Genomic DNA, 15,164 nt, shown 5'->3' with positions numbered 1-15,164 from the left:
CTTGTATAATGGCACCATGCCTTTCTGCCAGACCATTTTCTTGTGGCACACTTTTATTTGCTACCCTGTGCAATACACCATATTTATCACACCAGTGAGAGAACTTTACAGACATGAATTCCCCCCCTTGGTCAGACTGGATGGCCTTTATGTCCAGCCCCAACTGTTTTTGTACCCTTTTTGCCCAAACCTTAAACAAATCAAAAGTTTGAGACTTGTGTTTCATAACATACAGCCATGAGTACCGGCTAAAATCATCCGTTAGGACCAGGGCATAACAATTTTGAGAATGGCTTTTGGGGAATGGACCAATCAGATCCATGTGAATTAATTCAAGTGGCTTTGTAGACACCCGGCCACTTTTCTTAGCTACAGGGAATGCCTTTGTTTTGACTGCTTTGCAAACAGTGCAGTCTAGGAACTCTGAGAAGCTTGACACCTTTTCTCCCTTCAGGAGTGTTAGAGTTTTGTTTATAACCCCAAAGCTAGCGTGCCCTAAACGCCTGTGCAATAAATGCACACAATTGTCATGGCTACACTTGTTAGTAACCGTGTCAGCCTTTGCCTGCCTATTTTCTACAATATAAACATTGTTTTTCAGCTCCCCATTCACTAGAACCTTGCCAGCTTTGCTTATTTGGCATTTGTCCCCCATAAACCGGACCTCAAACCCTTTTTGGGTCAACCTACTTACTGATAACAGATTATGGTCCAAAGAGGGAACACAATACACAGGTGCAAAGTCCTCCTCCAGAGCTGTAAACCGCAAAGTTCCCATAGCACTCACTGAAGATTCTCTCCCATCTGCCAACAACATATAGACTGCAGGTTGCTTTGTTGTAAATTATACAACACCTCCCCCAATCGGGAGAATGACTCAGTGGCGCCACTATCCAATAGTCATTGGGAACACGTATTTGCAGTAGATGCAGTGACCAGCCTCGCATGTTCATCCGGAATTCGAGGCTCCTGCACACGTCCTTGCTTCTGCTTCTGTTGTTTTCTTCTCCTGTCCGGGCAAAAGCGACGAAGGTGAGAAGTGAAGCCGCAACTGTAACTTCTTCTCACGGCTGCTGCTGACAACTGGGTGACCTCCCGCTGCTTGCTAGCAACTCCTCCGCCGCCAGTGGCTGAAACCCCTCGATGGGCCCCTCCGTCTGCTCGTTGCTCCGTCCTTGAATGCCAGCCTCCGTATGTTGAAACACGAGCCTCTTCCTCAAGAATACGAGACGTAACATAGGAATAAGTGAGTTTATCTGGCTCCAGGCTCTCAAGGCTTGCAATAAGAGGAAAATATACTTCAGGCACAGTTGATAACAGAATGTATGCTTTATCACAGTCTTCCGTGGGCTTTCCACGAGCAGCCAGTTGCTGGAAACATTCCGTCAGACTGTTTATATGCTTCTGCATGCTCTCCCCCGGCTTGAGAGCAAGTCTGTAGAGGCGACGTGTCAGCATAATTAATGACCCTGCAGATGTTCTGGCATGGATCAGCTTCAAATCTTCCCAGGCCTTTGAACTGGTAGCTGAGTCCCTGATGTGAAGCAATTGATCATCCCCCACAGCCAGCACGATATGAGCTAAAGCACACTCATCTGCAATCTTTTCCGCATCATTGGGGGCTGCTGGGGGGTTGCTGACACTTTTCCACAGCCCCTCTCTCTTTAGAAAATGCTCCGTACGCAACGACAAAATGGAGTAGTTCACGGAGGTCAGCTTCTCCACCAACACGACCGTACTCTGTGCCATACTTGCTTCTGCACCAGTCTGAGGGAGTTCGTTTGCCTCCTCCTCCTCCTGGTCACTGACACTTTCCACCGCCAATAATTCCTCCTCCGAGGGACCGCGGCCGTCAGGTGCCAACATCCACCACCGACTCTACTGCGTCTCTACTTCAGTAGAGCCTCCTCAGCTTGGCGCAGTCTATCTGGGCCCATAGCCCTGTTGAATAGTGTGTATTCAGCGTGACTGCACCGGTCTAAGGAGGATCCACAAAGAGTCCACACCTTGTTTGTTTAGTAAAGGTGTATAATACAGTTTATTTATAGGTGGATTAAGAGCAATATATACAAGTTTACAGTCCAGAGAGACAAAGTGCTTCGCCTACACCTGGACTTACAAGAAGCCCCTACCATACTGTACATAGTAGCTATTTATACATGTAGACACCCAATCAGATACATGCATGAGTTTAGCTGAGTCATTCACTTCATGGTCTCCTGACTCTTAAGTTAACCATCTGACTCTATGTCACCTGATGTGTCTACCTGTCATACTGATCGTTCTGATCTAAAGCCTCTGCACACTGGCTGTTGACACTTAGATATCAACATACCCATGACAGAATTTGAACACCTCTTAAACCATATGCATTTATTTCAAAAGGGCCTAATATCTAAACTATACAATTTACTCCTAAATACATATAAACATAAAATACAGAAATACCAACATGACTGGCAACATGATTGTAAATCAGAAATTACAACAAACCAATTGGAAAAAATCTGGTCCTCAAATATATTCAACACTAGTACTATCACAACTAAAATCCAATCATACAAAATACTCCATAGATGCTATATAACACCTAAGAAGCTTTCATTAATGTTACCCCCAAACCCACCACTATGTTGGAAAGGCTGTGGTTCTATTGGTTCATTCGCACATTGTTGGTGGGAATGCCCTCAACTAAAAAAATTTTGGACAGAAATCCTAAAACAAATAAAAGTGATCACAGGGTATACAATTCCATTCAACCCTAAATTGATTTTTTTAGATCAATGGGATCCCATTATGGTTCCCACTATTAGAAAAGACTTAATTCGAAGTTTATTGTCAGCAGCTAAATCATTAATAGCTTCCAATTGGAAATCCCCCCCAATTCCCACAATTGAATATTGGATGCTGAAAGTATGGGATCACTATATTCAAGAGAAAATCTACGACAGCTTGTATCAATCACAACACTACCCAAAAGAAACTGTTTTCTTCTCTAAATGGTTGCCTTTTTTTGAATACTTAACATGCAATGATATTCATCCTCCCAGGCACCTTTCCTTTGTATCTTTAAACTAAAAGAATCTGTTGCACTGTAATCATTAATGTTTCATCTGCTGTTAGATATTATAACCACGTTACGCTATCTCTTATCTTGTAGACTATAAGTGTTAATGTGTGCTGATTCACAATATTGTATTTTACAGCAGCCTTGTATTTGTAATGTAATTTTTTATAAAATAAAAATTATATATTAAAAAAAGAGAGAGAACAGACAACATGTTGACCAATTAAGTGGGCACATATTTCACCAGGTGCTTCTATCCAGAGGCTAAAGTAACTGACATGTCAATGTCACAGAGGCCACATGTTCTGCTATTTGCCTTCCACCCATTCCGATTTTCTTGAAACTAATCAGGAAGATCAGAAAACAAAAAGTAGAAATCATAGTGGGAGCATCCTACTGGTCCTGGAACCTGAGGTTTTCCATTCTTCAACAGCTGTCAACACTTTCATCACTGACACTCCAATATATATGGATATGTTCCAGCAAGGCCCAGTTTGGCAAACCACATGTTGAGTAAGTGTAACTACTTCTCCCAACCAGGCTATTTTCAATAATCGACATGCATCTGGCCTCTAGGAGACAGTCCACTAACAGGATATATATATAATGCATCATGGAAAGCCTTCACAGGAGGCTAAATAAATAAATAAATAAAGGGGTTACGGTCACGAAACCCAAGCCCAGATCCGTTCCATCCTTCCTACAGGTCAGATATGCAAGCAGTCTCAGAGCCTCAACCTTAAGTTGCCAGGTCACAGTCTTAACAACAGTGCTGCCATGCTACTGGGAGCTATGTCTATCCAGACACCCCCTATACATAGCTCCTTCAAGTGTGATAGTTTGAAAGATCCACCACAGGTTTACCAATTTACAACTTGGCAATTGCATACAGCTCTGTCTGCTCTTACGAGATACCCCTTTGTGCCTATCATGAAAATTCCTCTTAAGTGGCTGAGGATGAAAACTTTGTTCCTTACCACAGTTACCCTTCTTGTGGATGTATCGGAACCAGGTCCCCTGTCAATTAGCCTGAGCTATATATTTTACACATGGTGAAAATGGATCCTGCCTTCATACCAAAAGTGATCTCTCCCTGCCACAGATCACAGGAATTACATCTACTATCAGTTACCCGAATATTTCTCATCCTAAAGAAGAAACGTGACATACTCTGGACATAAGACGTACTCTAAAAGCATCATAGAAGCACACATTTTAAAAAAAAAAACTAGATGTACTAGCTGGGATTACTGCTCACTCAGTATGAAGTGCTGCAACCAGAGCAGCATTGCCAGACTTGCTACAGTCAAAGAGGTTTGCCAAGCATCTACTTGGTTGTATCTACTTTTGTTAAACATGATAAGCTAAACATTTACGATTCAACCGATGCAGTGTTTCGCAGAAGAGTATTATGCACATCTTACGACCAGACGATGACTCACCCAAAGAATAGGACACTGCTATGGGAGGTCCCATACCAAGACGTCCTCTGCCTCAGAGGGAGAACAAACCATTGGATACTTACTGTGAAGGGTCCTTCTCTGAGGACAGGAAGACATCTTGCCCCTTCTGGAGTCATTGTCAACTACAACATTAACTCTTATCTATACTTCCTGTTCTTCTTGTTATGATCTTGCATATAATTGTACTTACAGTTCTAAGCTCTTTACTGCTTTCAGAGTCACCAAACTGAAGGGAAGAGTGACACCTACTGGAAGACAGGAAGTCCAAATTGGTCCTGTCTTCCTGTCCTCAGAGGAGAAGGACCCTTCATGGTAAGCATCCAATGGTCCGTTCTCCCAACCAAAATGCAAGTCTTTCCTTAAAGGCTTGCCTGTTTACCCTCCTGTGTCCAAACCCACTCCTCAGTGGAGCCTGTCTTTGGTTCTAACAACTCTCATGCATAAGCCTTTCGAGCCATTAGCTACCTGTTCTCTCAAATTTCTGACAGCTAAGATGGCCTTCTTAGTGGCCATTATATCAGCCAGGAGGGTGAGTGAACTGCAAGCCCTGAGGTATGATCCACCTTTCCTCAGAATGTTTGCAGACAAGGTGGTTCTCCATCTCAGCTTCCAGTTCCTTCCTAAGGTAATCTCTCCTTTTCGCCTCAACCAGGACTTTACCAGTGTTTTGTCCATCACCTTCTACAGAGGTGACAGGCATGTACACACATTGGATATCAAGTGTGCTCTGTGTTTTTACCTGGACAGAACTCTTGCCTTCAGAAAGTACCCTAATCTTTTTGTTTCCTTCAAGGGAGCTAAAAAAGGACAAAAAGTCACAGCTCAAACTATCTCCAACTGGTTGGTGTGGCTCATTAAAGAGTGTTATGGACAATCCAGACAACTGTGCCCTTTGAACATCAGGGCACATTTGACAAGGGCCTAGTTGACTTTGTCAGCATTTAGTCTGGGCATTCTGCTTGTGGACTTATGCAGGGTGGCCACCTGGTCTAATTCGTCCATCTTTACTAAACACTATGCAATTGACAGACTCCAAAAGGGACGCTGCAGTTAGCAAGGCTGTCCTGAAGAGCTTTTTTTGATGATGATGATGATGATGATGAGCAACATGCCCACCTCTTAAGTTAACTCACTACTCTCCAGTGTGGGACTGCACAGAAGACATGATGATGAAAACAGGGTTGCACCTACATGGAACTGTGGCTCATCAAGTGTTCTTCTGTGCAGGCACACATCCCTCCCTCCTTTTCCCACCATGTGCTCTTTAAATATGCTAATTTCTCCTTCACCAGCGGCTTATTGAACTAAGGGAGGGATCTGTTCGCCCTACCTTTTATAGCCGCACCCACTCAAAAAGCATGTGAAAAGGCCGGACGAGTGTCTCGTGCCTTTTGGAGCTTTAATATGTGCCTGCACAGAAGAACACTCAATGAACAACAGTTACAGATAGGTGCAACCCTGTTTTTCTCCCAAGTGTTTATGGAGATTGGCTGGTGCTATAGAGTGCTGCTGCTCTTGGGGTTGTTTGGTAGAGCTTTAGATCTCTAGAGTGTACTGCTCATCAGACTACACCATTCTTTGCACAGAACACATCTCAGACAGATTTTTTTTTCTCTTTTCCTGAGAAACCCCTCCCCTTTTCTCAGCCACCTTCTGTAGTTGTCCCTCAGGTACAAAAATCCTTTTCTTCACAAAGTCCATCAAGCCAGACCCATGGGGTTACTTTTGGAAATAGATTCCATAAAAATTTGTGTGGGTATTTTTAACTAAACTATTTTATAGTGACCTCACTGTGCATGGCACTGTAAAAAGAAGCAGGAAAAGATTAATACTGCAATCTAAATGGAAATGGGCTGGGGGTGGAGGGGGAGGATAACAAGGGATGAATGCAAGCAAACACAGTTAAGTGTACTTAGAGGGTTTTTTTCAGTAGAAATAAAATTAATTCATAAACTTCAATAAAAAGGTGAAGTTTTGAAGGGAGGAGATTACTTCATCTATTTTTCTTCTAAACCTTGCAAGTTAATGCTGACAATAGACTTTTATATGCAAATATATTTAATCAAACATCAGTCTTAGGTCCCTAGTGTATTTTCCCAACAGGTGGCATCTCTTAGCTAATGGTTTAACAGAGAAACAACACCAAAAATGTTTTGACTTTTCTAGATAGACCTCATTCTTTTATCCAAGATAGCATAGAAATGTTTAATGCAAGTAACAATTTTCAGGTACAGCTCCTTAGGCATTGCTAAAGAATCTGTGTTGATTTCTCTGCAAGAAAAGAGCCACAGTGCTAAGCCATTCCTAGGACCAACTTCAGTCTACTGTGTTGGATTATGACAATGATGTATTTCCTTCCCAGATACCCAGTGGCTAAACAGACAACATCGGAGGAAAGCAGGAAAGTGTGTGAAAATCTACAACATCTTTTGGAACTGATATTTATTCATCTTGAGTCTGTAGAGGTAATATGCTGTGTTAACTTTAATAATCATTCTTGATTTTAAGAATACCAAGCAACACCAGTCTGTGATCCTTTAAATGCTTTTTCTTCAATGAAAATTCATGCATAGTTTGATACACACATGCTTGTGTGAGCATGTGGATTTTCCCAACTTTGGAGTGGCTGGGAGAAACTGAGTAGTCGAAGCTTCTGTAACTTTTTTGATATAAATACTGGCATGCAGGCTTCTTTTTACAGTTTTATAAATTGAGCCTAGAGTGCTTGAGACGTATAGGGTTTTTCCCTGTCAGTTTAGAAATAAGACAAAAAGATGGCAAACTGGCGGTTTACTAAAATTATGCTAGCTTCTTTCAAAACAAATATTTCAAATCATTGACCCAATGCAGGTCTTGTCTCAGAATGTGGATAGAAATTCACATCAAATTGAAAGCAAATGCAGAGAGATAACACTGACATCTAGAGGTGCATCCTATGTATACCCATGGTTCCCTGACCAGCAAATGAGTGTGTATGCAGAAACCTGCTGTTGCACATGGCTCTTCCTATCTAAATTATGGCGAGAATGTCTAACAAGTAGACAACAGCCATGTCCTTATAATCATTCTTAATGGGATAGATCCTAGGCACCATAAGTGAGACAGGAACAATTTTTCTCGCATTCACCTGTAAGCTCCCAAACAGCAATGTTGGGAATTTTGGAGACTTGCATGGACCAAACCCATACAACCAAGTGGCTGCAGTGAGAAGGGAGAAGTGGTTGAAGTCACCTTTGTCCACCTATTGTCAGTGGATCTTTTCATTCCTGCAGAAAAAACAAAGGTAACTTCATCTGCTTCTATCTTGTAGCTGTCTGTTCATCTTCGTTCTTCTGTGCCTCCACACATGGGACTGCGCAGGCGCAGGCCAGCCGCCGGAGAATTTTCTAGAGCTTCCATGGCTCCGAAGGGGCCGTTTGTCGCGCGCCTCAGCGACCGTTTTCCCGCCCAAACGGTCACGTGATCCTCCAGCGACCAACGGCCCCTTCCCTCAGTTCTCTTCTTGCCGCCGCTTGGAGAGAACGTGAGCTTCGTTGCTCTGTGCTTTTGTGCTTCGTGCTTTACTCTAACTGATTGCTTGACTTTTGACTTCGGACTTCGTGACCTCGACTATTCTTTGGATCTCGCTTTGGACTTTGACGTGGACTCGGTAATTTGACTCGGACTGTTTTTGACCCTTCTTTCGCGTGCCCCTGAAGATGGCCTCTACGGCTCTCTTCAAGCATTGCCTGCAATGCCACACTAAAATGGCCAAATCCGATGGCCATGATTTGTGCCTTTTTTGCTTGGGGGAGACCCACAATGTCTCGGCCTGTAGGATCTGCCAGGGTTTCACCAGCAAGGCCCGGCAGGATCGCAAGGCCCGGCTAAATTCCTCGCTGTGGCAGAAGGTCATGTCGGAGGGAACTCCGTTACGTCCGTCCAAGGCCGGCCCTAGCCCTTCTGCCGAACGGCAATCAAGAGCTGGCTCAGTGGCCTCCGCGAGGTCGGGGTCGAAACCGCGTCCCCCGAGTGCCTCGGCGTCGAGAGCGGCCTCTCCAGCGCAGGGACCGGTGCGGCCGCCCCGTAGCGCGTCATCCACCAGGTCGGATCCGAGACCGACATCGGAACCGAGGATCCTGGTACCGAGTCCCCGATCGGAACCGACGACTGGATCGATTCCGATAAAGTCTAAGAGGTCGAAGCCGAGGTCCCCTTCGAAGGCGAGGAGCGCGTCGGTTCCGAGGTCTTCTTCGGAACCGGCAAAGAAGAAGAAAAAGACTAAGCATCATCGGTCGCCGCATCCCGCTCCACAGGAGGAGGTCTTCGTGCTTCCTCACACGCCTTCCCCTCATCTGGATTCCCCCGAACCAGAGGAACTCTCCGTGCCGGTGCTGGATCCGATGGCCTTCGAGACGGTGCCCGCAGAGTTCTCGTCGGGGCCGGAGCCCAGCCCGCGCCGTCGGAGCCGACCATCACCTGCCCTTCGGTCGCCGAGGTTGGAACCGAGCCCGTCTCCTCGTCGGAGCCGTCCATCCCCTGCCCGTCCATCTCCACCTGCTGCCGGTCGTGAGCGACGTCGTGTCCGATCAGCCCGGTCCACTGCGTCCCAACATCGACAGGCCTCCTACCTCCCCTCGCCATACCGTTGCCAGTGGGAAGGGGCACCTGCGGGCTTCTCCATGTCGGAACCGAGGCCTTCGACATCAAGGCCGGCGTGGGCTCCCCCTCCAGTCCAGGTTGAGGAATCCCAGCTCGGTTCCGATGAGGAGGAGGTGGAGAGCTTTGGCGACTACCATTCGGAGTCCTGGTCCGAACCGTCGCCGGCTGAGGAGCTAGTGCCGTCTGCGGGCTCACCGTTCGAGGACCTCCGCGTCTACTCCGACCAGATGGCAAGGACGGCTCAGGCCCTCGAGATGGATATCTCTTCGGCAGTCCCCCAGACTAAGGACAAGCTCCTCAAACGGATCTACGGGGATAATCCGGCGTCCGTTGGCTTCCCCATGCTCGAGGGTATTGAGATCGTGGAGAAGGTGTGGAAGGTGCCCTGTGATCAGCCTCCAACATCCAAGCGCATCGAGCAGCTTTACAAAATCAAGCAGGGCACCTGGCCGGCGTTGGTGAAGCACCCTCCACCTTCCTCCTTGGTCACAGAGGAATTCAACCCCCGACGATCGGGTCACTCCTCGGTGCCTGCCGATAAAGAGGGCAAGAAGCTTGATGCCATGGGCAGGCGCCAGTACATTGTGGCTTCACTGGGTCTGAGGATTGCCAACTACCAGACCATCATGGCAGGGTACCAACTGTACCTCTGGGAGAAGTTGGCGTCCTATACCAGAGACCTCCCGCCTGAGCAGAAGGCTGTGGTGTCCCTGCTGCAAACAGAGGCTGTCCGGCTGTCTAAACAGCAAATGAATGCTGGGAGCCACGCTGCTGACACTGCTGCTAGAGGGATGGCTTCAGCGGTGGTCCTCAGGCGCCACTCCTGGTTGCGGTCGACGGCCCTGTCCCAAGACGTGCGTTCCAGGGTGGAGAGCATGCCCTTTGAAGGGGACTCGCTGTTCTCCAAGTCCACCGACGAGACCCTGAAAAAGAAAAAGGAGGACAGGCAGACGGCACGGTCCTTGGGTCTGGCTCCGGCGGACAAGCCCTCCTCCAGGTCACGGTACGCTCCCCGGTCCGGCCCTTACCACTACCAGGGCAGATACCAACAGCAGCGGCCGGGCTACCAACAGTATCCTGCCTACCAGCAGCGGCCTTACCCTCCCGCACAACAGCAGAGGAGGCGTCGGCCCTTCAAGCCTCGTCCGGCACAACAACCGGCCCAGCAGAAAGATCAGCAGGGCGCCGGGAGGCAGTACTGACGGGTCACGCCAGCCGTATCCCCGAACTTTTCGGACAGACTGAGTCCGCTCCTCTCTGAGTGGGAGTCAATAACATCTGACTCATGGGTCTTAACGATTGTTGAACTGGGATACGGGCTGGAGTTTGTTGAGCTGCCTAGATGCAGTTCACCCCTGACAGCTGTCAATAACACTATGGCCGAGCTGGATGCGGAGATCGTGTCGCTCTTGGCCAAGGGTGCTGTGGAAGAATTGCCCTATGAGGACTCGGCAAAGGGATTCTTCTCTAGGTTCTTCTTGGTCCCTAAGAAGGATGGGGGCTTACGTCCCATTTTGGATTTGAGGGGCCTTAATGCCTTCCTCAAGGTGACCAAATTCAAAATGGTTACGTTGGCGGCTGTGATCGCCTTGCTGAAAAAGGGGGATTGGTTTGCGGTTCTTGACTTAAAGGGCGCATACTTTCACGTGGGCATACGGAAGGAGCACAGGAAATACCTGAGCTTTGTTTACCGGCAAAGGGTTTTCCGGTATAAGGTGCTCCCCTTTGGCCTGTCCACTGCCCCACGAGTGTTCACTAAATGTGTGGCCCCTGTGGTTTCCTTCCTACGGGAAGAAGGCTGTACCATCTTTCCGTACCTCGATGACTGGCTCATCGTGGCTGAATCGGAGTCTAGGCTGGTGCAGGACATTGGCTTGGTACTTAGCACTTGCCAACGCCTGGGGCTCCTGGTGAACTTGGAGAAATCCAAGCTGGTGCCCAACTGCAAAGTGTCCTACATTGGTGCACTGTTAGACTCTGTGGAGGGTAAGGCTCTGCTTCCCTTGGAGAGGGCTCGGTCCCTAAAGGGTCTAGTGTCCATGTTTAAAAGGAACCGATTCCAGTCTGTGCACACTATCCAGTGCTTACTAGGGCATATGGCAGCGGCCACCTCTGTGGTGCCTTTCGCTAGGCTGTGTATGCGCCCGCTCCAGAATTGGTTTGTGCGGAGGTACGATGCTCTGCTGCACCCTCCGTCCCTCAAATTCTCTATCCCGAGGGTCATCCTCTCCTCCTTGGACTGGTGACTGTCTGATGACAACTTGTTTAGAGGGACCCCCTTTGGGTATCAGCACCATGACGTCACGGTTACCACTGATGCCTCTCTGTTGGGATGGGGGGCTTACTGTGGTGATGTGTCTGTGCAGGATGTCTGGTCTGAGAGGGAAAAGACCCTCCATATCAATGTGCTTGAACTAAGGGCCATTCGTTTCGCACTTGTGTCTCTTACAGCACTGCTGAGAAATCGTCAGGTCTTGGTGCAGACGGACTACACGACTGCCATGTAATACGTGAATCAGCAGGGGGGCACAGTGTCCATGGCCCTGTGCCGGGAAGCCACGCTCACTTGGCAGTGGGCTATCAGGAACGGCGTGTCGCTCCGTGCTATACACGTGGCTGGGTCAGACAATGCCCGGGCAGATGTCCTCAGCAGGGTCCCTTTGCTGGACCACGAGTGGGAACTGAACGTAGAGTGCGTTGGGCCGATCTTCTAGATGTGGGGTCATCCAGTGATAGACGTGTTCGCCACTGCGGCGACCACCAAGGCCCACACGTTCTGTTCCAGGGCAGGGAGCGACCCCCTCTCTATTGGGGATGCCTTCCAGTTTACGTGGACGCAGGGCTTGCACTACATGTTTCCTCCATTCCCCTTGATTCCCAGGGTCCTGTGCAAGATAGAGGAGGACGGGACGGACTGCATCCTGGTGGCCCCCTTCTGGCCCCGGCAAGTTTGGTTCCCGAAACTCCTGCGGATGTCCCAACGGACATATGTGAGTCTGCCCCCTCGGCAAGACCTTCTCCTAAACGGGAGCCTAGTCCACCACGATCCCAGGAAGCTGCACCTAACGGCTTGGCGGATCGTTCCTCCCCTGTAGGCTTTACTGACGAGGTACAGAGGGTCCTCCTGAATGCCCGTCGGCCTTCCACTAGGCGCGCTTATGCGGCCAAGTGGCGCAGGTTTGAACTTTGGGCACTTGCTAAAGGAGTGGTGCCTGACAGCAGTCCCTTGGGGGTTGTATTCGAGTATTTGTGCCACTTGCGTGGCCTGGGCTTGAAGGTGTCCTCCCTCAAGGTCCACCTGGCAGCGATATCAGCTGCTCACGCCCGAGTTGAGGGTGCTACGGTGTTTTCTCACCCACAATCCCGCCAGTTCCTTAAGGGCATGTACAATCTTTACCCACCTGTGTCGGCGCCAGTGCCTCAGTGGTCGCTGTCCTTGGTGCTCTCACGTCTCATGTTGCCTCCATTTGAACCTATGGCTACATGCCCCTTGGATATGCTATCCTACAAGGTAGCATTCTTGGTGGCCGTCACATCGGCCAGAAGGGTCAGTGAGCTGTCTGCACTGCGGTCTGACCCTCCCTTTCTTGTGTTTCATCCCAACAAGGTGGTCCTGCGTCCCTGCCTCGGGTTCCTGCCCAAGGTGGTGTCCGCCTTCCACCTCTCGCAGGATATCTCACTGCCTGCATTCTTTCCTCAACCTTCCTCTAAGGGGGAAAAGGCCCTTCATTCCCTAGACTTGAAGAGGGCCCTAGCCTATTACCTGGATAGGACGAAGGAATTCCGCTCCAGTCCTCACCTGTTTGTATGTTTTGGGGCCAAGGACAAGGGTAACAGGGCTTCCTCACAGACCCTGTCTAGGTGGATTGTGACGGCCATTAGCAAGGCCTATTCCCTGGCAGGGGTGGCTTGCCCGCTTCGTGTCAGGGCCCACTCCACGCGGTCCCAAGCATCCTCTTCGGCACTCCTCAGGGGGGTGCCCCTGGTTAACATTTGTAAAGCCGCCACATGGTCCTCTGCAGACACTTTTGTCAGGCATTACGCCATTGATGTCAATGCGGAGCAGGATGTATCTGTGGCTAGGGCTGTCCTACACTCCCTTTTTTCCTGAGGGCGTTTTGGGATGACTTTCTTGGCGTACCTGCTGGGTACCTTTGAGTGAAAGAGTGTATATATGTGCCTTGGGGTGTATATATGTAAATATTGAGTATTTATGTGTCCTTACACAGTTTTTTACATAGATGTGTATATGCATATCTATTTGTTGTTGTTCTTGTTTGTTCAATAAAATTGTGTTGGACTTCACCCCCGCCTTCCTTATTGTGTGAAGCTTGGTACACTCCCATGTGTGGAGGCACAGAAGAACGAAGATGAAAACAGGGTTAACATACCTGTAACTTATGTTCATCGAGTTCTTCTGTGCTGACACACAACCCTCCCTCCTACCCCGCTGTGAACTCCAATGCACAATAATGTAATGGCTGTAACGGAAATTGGTGTTTTTAAGGTGTTATGGCTGAAGTGTGTTGGTCAAGCGGCGGCAAGGGAGAACTGAGGGAAGGGGCCGTTGGTCGCTGGAGGATCACGTGACCGTTTGGGCGGGAAAACGGTCGCTGAGGCGCGCGACAAACGGCCCCTTCGGAGCCATGGAAGCTCTAGAAAATTCTCCGGCGGCTGGCCTGCGCCTGCGCAGTCCCATGTGTGTCAGCACAGAAGAACTCGATGAACATAAGTTACAGGTATGTTAACCCTGTTTTATGTGGTTTTTGTCCATGTAGATCACTTATTTGCTCATGGGGGGAGGGGGAGTAGGAGAAGGTGAAAAACCAACCCAATTGAGGGGGGGAAATGGGCATTCTTCATATTTTATGCAAGTTATGTGTCTTGCAGTGAGTTAGGTTTTATTTATAATTATATATAAGTTAAAATTTTGGAGTAAAATTTGACTTAATATAATTTCATTCCAGAAATACCTGAGTGAACAAGATGCAAAGTTTGATAGACAGTTTAATGAATTTATGTCTGAAGATCCATTGGCTAATTTGAGAAAAATACTACACAGCTACAAAAAGAAGACTGATACATTATATTTCTCAGACAAATGAGAGAAAACATTGATGTCTGCATCGGGTTTAAAGGTGTCTGTCATGTCATAACTTTGCTTTACTTCCATGACTATGTTAATTTTTAGCTTAATAAATGTACAAGAATAAAATTGCTTGCAATTGAAAATACTTAGCCTCTTACTGTTAATTGGTCTGTCTAGTAATGTAAATTGCTGTTAGGATCTCTATCTTCCATTCTTGCCCAAAGATGATCTGTTAAGGATGCAATCCTGCTTGAGAATGTGTATTATTACCTGAGTGGAAGTTACTTCTAAGTAAAGGTTTATTTTTACTTATATATATATACTTCATATTCATAGCCATGATCAGTCAAGCAAGCAAAACTGCAGTTGGAATCCTTTTATGAGAACGGACCTTTGGATACTCACCGAGAAGGGTCCTTCTCCTCTGAGAAGTGGAGGACATCTTGGGTGATTCCCTTTGCCCAATCAGGGAGGCAGGAAGTCAAGTTTCTTCCTCTTTCCTGTTGGTTCTGGGAACACCCACTCCCTCAGTTCGGGTGACTCCCAATAGCAGTATTTCGTATGTTATAATGTCTATACTCTGTAAGAAAGATTCATGAACAAGCAATAACCAAAAGCAAGAGAGTTGCAATACACAGGGTAAGTAAAGAGTGAGAGATAGCAACAGTAAGGACGAGGAAGTGTGGGAGGGGCAAGATGTCCTCCGCTTTTCAGAGGAGAAGGACCCTTCTCGGTGAGTATCCAAAGGTCTGTTCTCCCTCTGAGGCGGAGGACATCTTGGGTGCTCCCAAAGCAGTTACTCTCTACAGGGTGGGATAGGTTCCTCGTCCTGAATCACGTGTTGCAACACTCTTCGTCCGAATGCAGCGTCTGCTGAGTCGTACAGGTTCAGCCTGTAATGCCT

The 15,164-nt window shown here is 47.9% G+C and overlaps 1 protein-coding gene across 3 annotated transcripts in view; it reads left to right on the top strand.

Moving 5' to 3' along the window:
* Positions 1-14,376, top strand: part of NDC80 (NDC80 kinetochore complex component) — a 71,156-nt gene extending 56,780 nt beyond the window's left edge. For all 3 annotated transcript variants that reach the window (XM_054985393.1, XM_054985391.1, XM_054985392.1), the window contains exons 16-17: positions 6,893-6,995; positions 14,139-14,376. In XM_054985393.1, the coding sequence (XP_054841368.1) occupies positions 6,893-6,995; positions 14,139-14,276 (241 nt within the window). In that variant the 3' untranslated portion in view covers positions 14,277-14,376. The remainder of the gene's footprint in view (positions 1-6,892; positions 6,996-14,138) is intronic.
* The last annotated feature ends 788 nt before the right edge of the window (positions 14,377-15,164 follow it).

This window comes from Eublepharis macularius, chromosome 7 (genome assembly GCF_028583425.1).
Source record: "Eublepharis macularius isolate TG4126 chromosome 7, MPM_Emac_v1.0, whole genome shotgun sequence".
Taxonomy (NCBI): domain Eukaryota; kingdom Metazoa; phylum Chordata; class Lepidosauria; order Squamata; family Eublepharidae; genus Eublepharis; species Eublepharis macularius.
The sequence above is the reverse complement of the archived record's forward strand: the minus strand, read 5'-3'. Positions and strand labels throughout refer to the sequence as shown.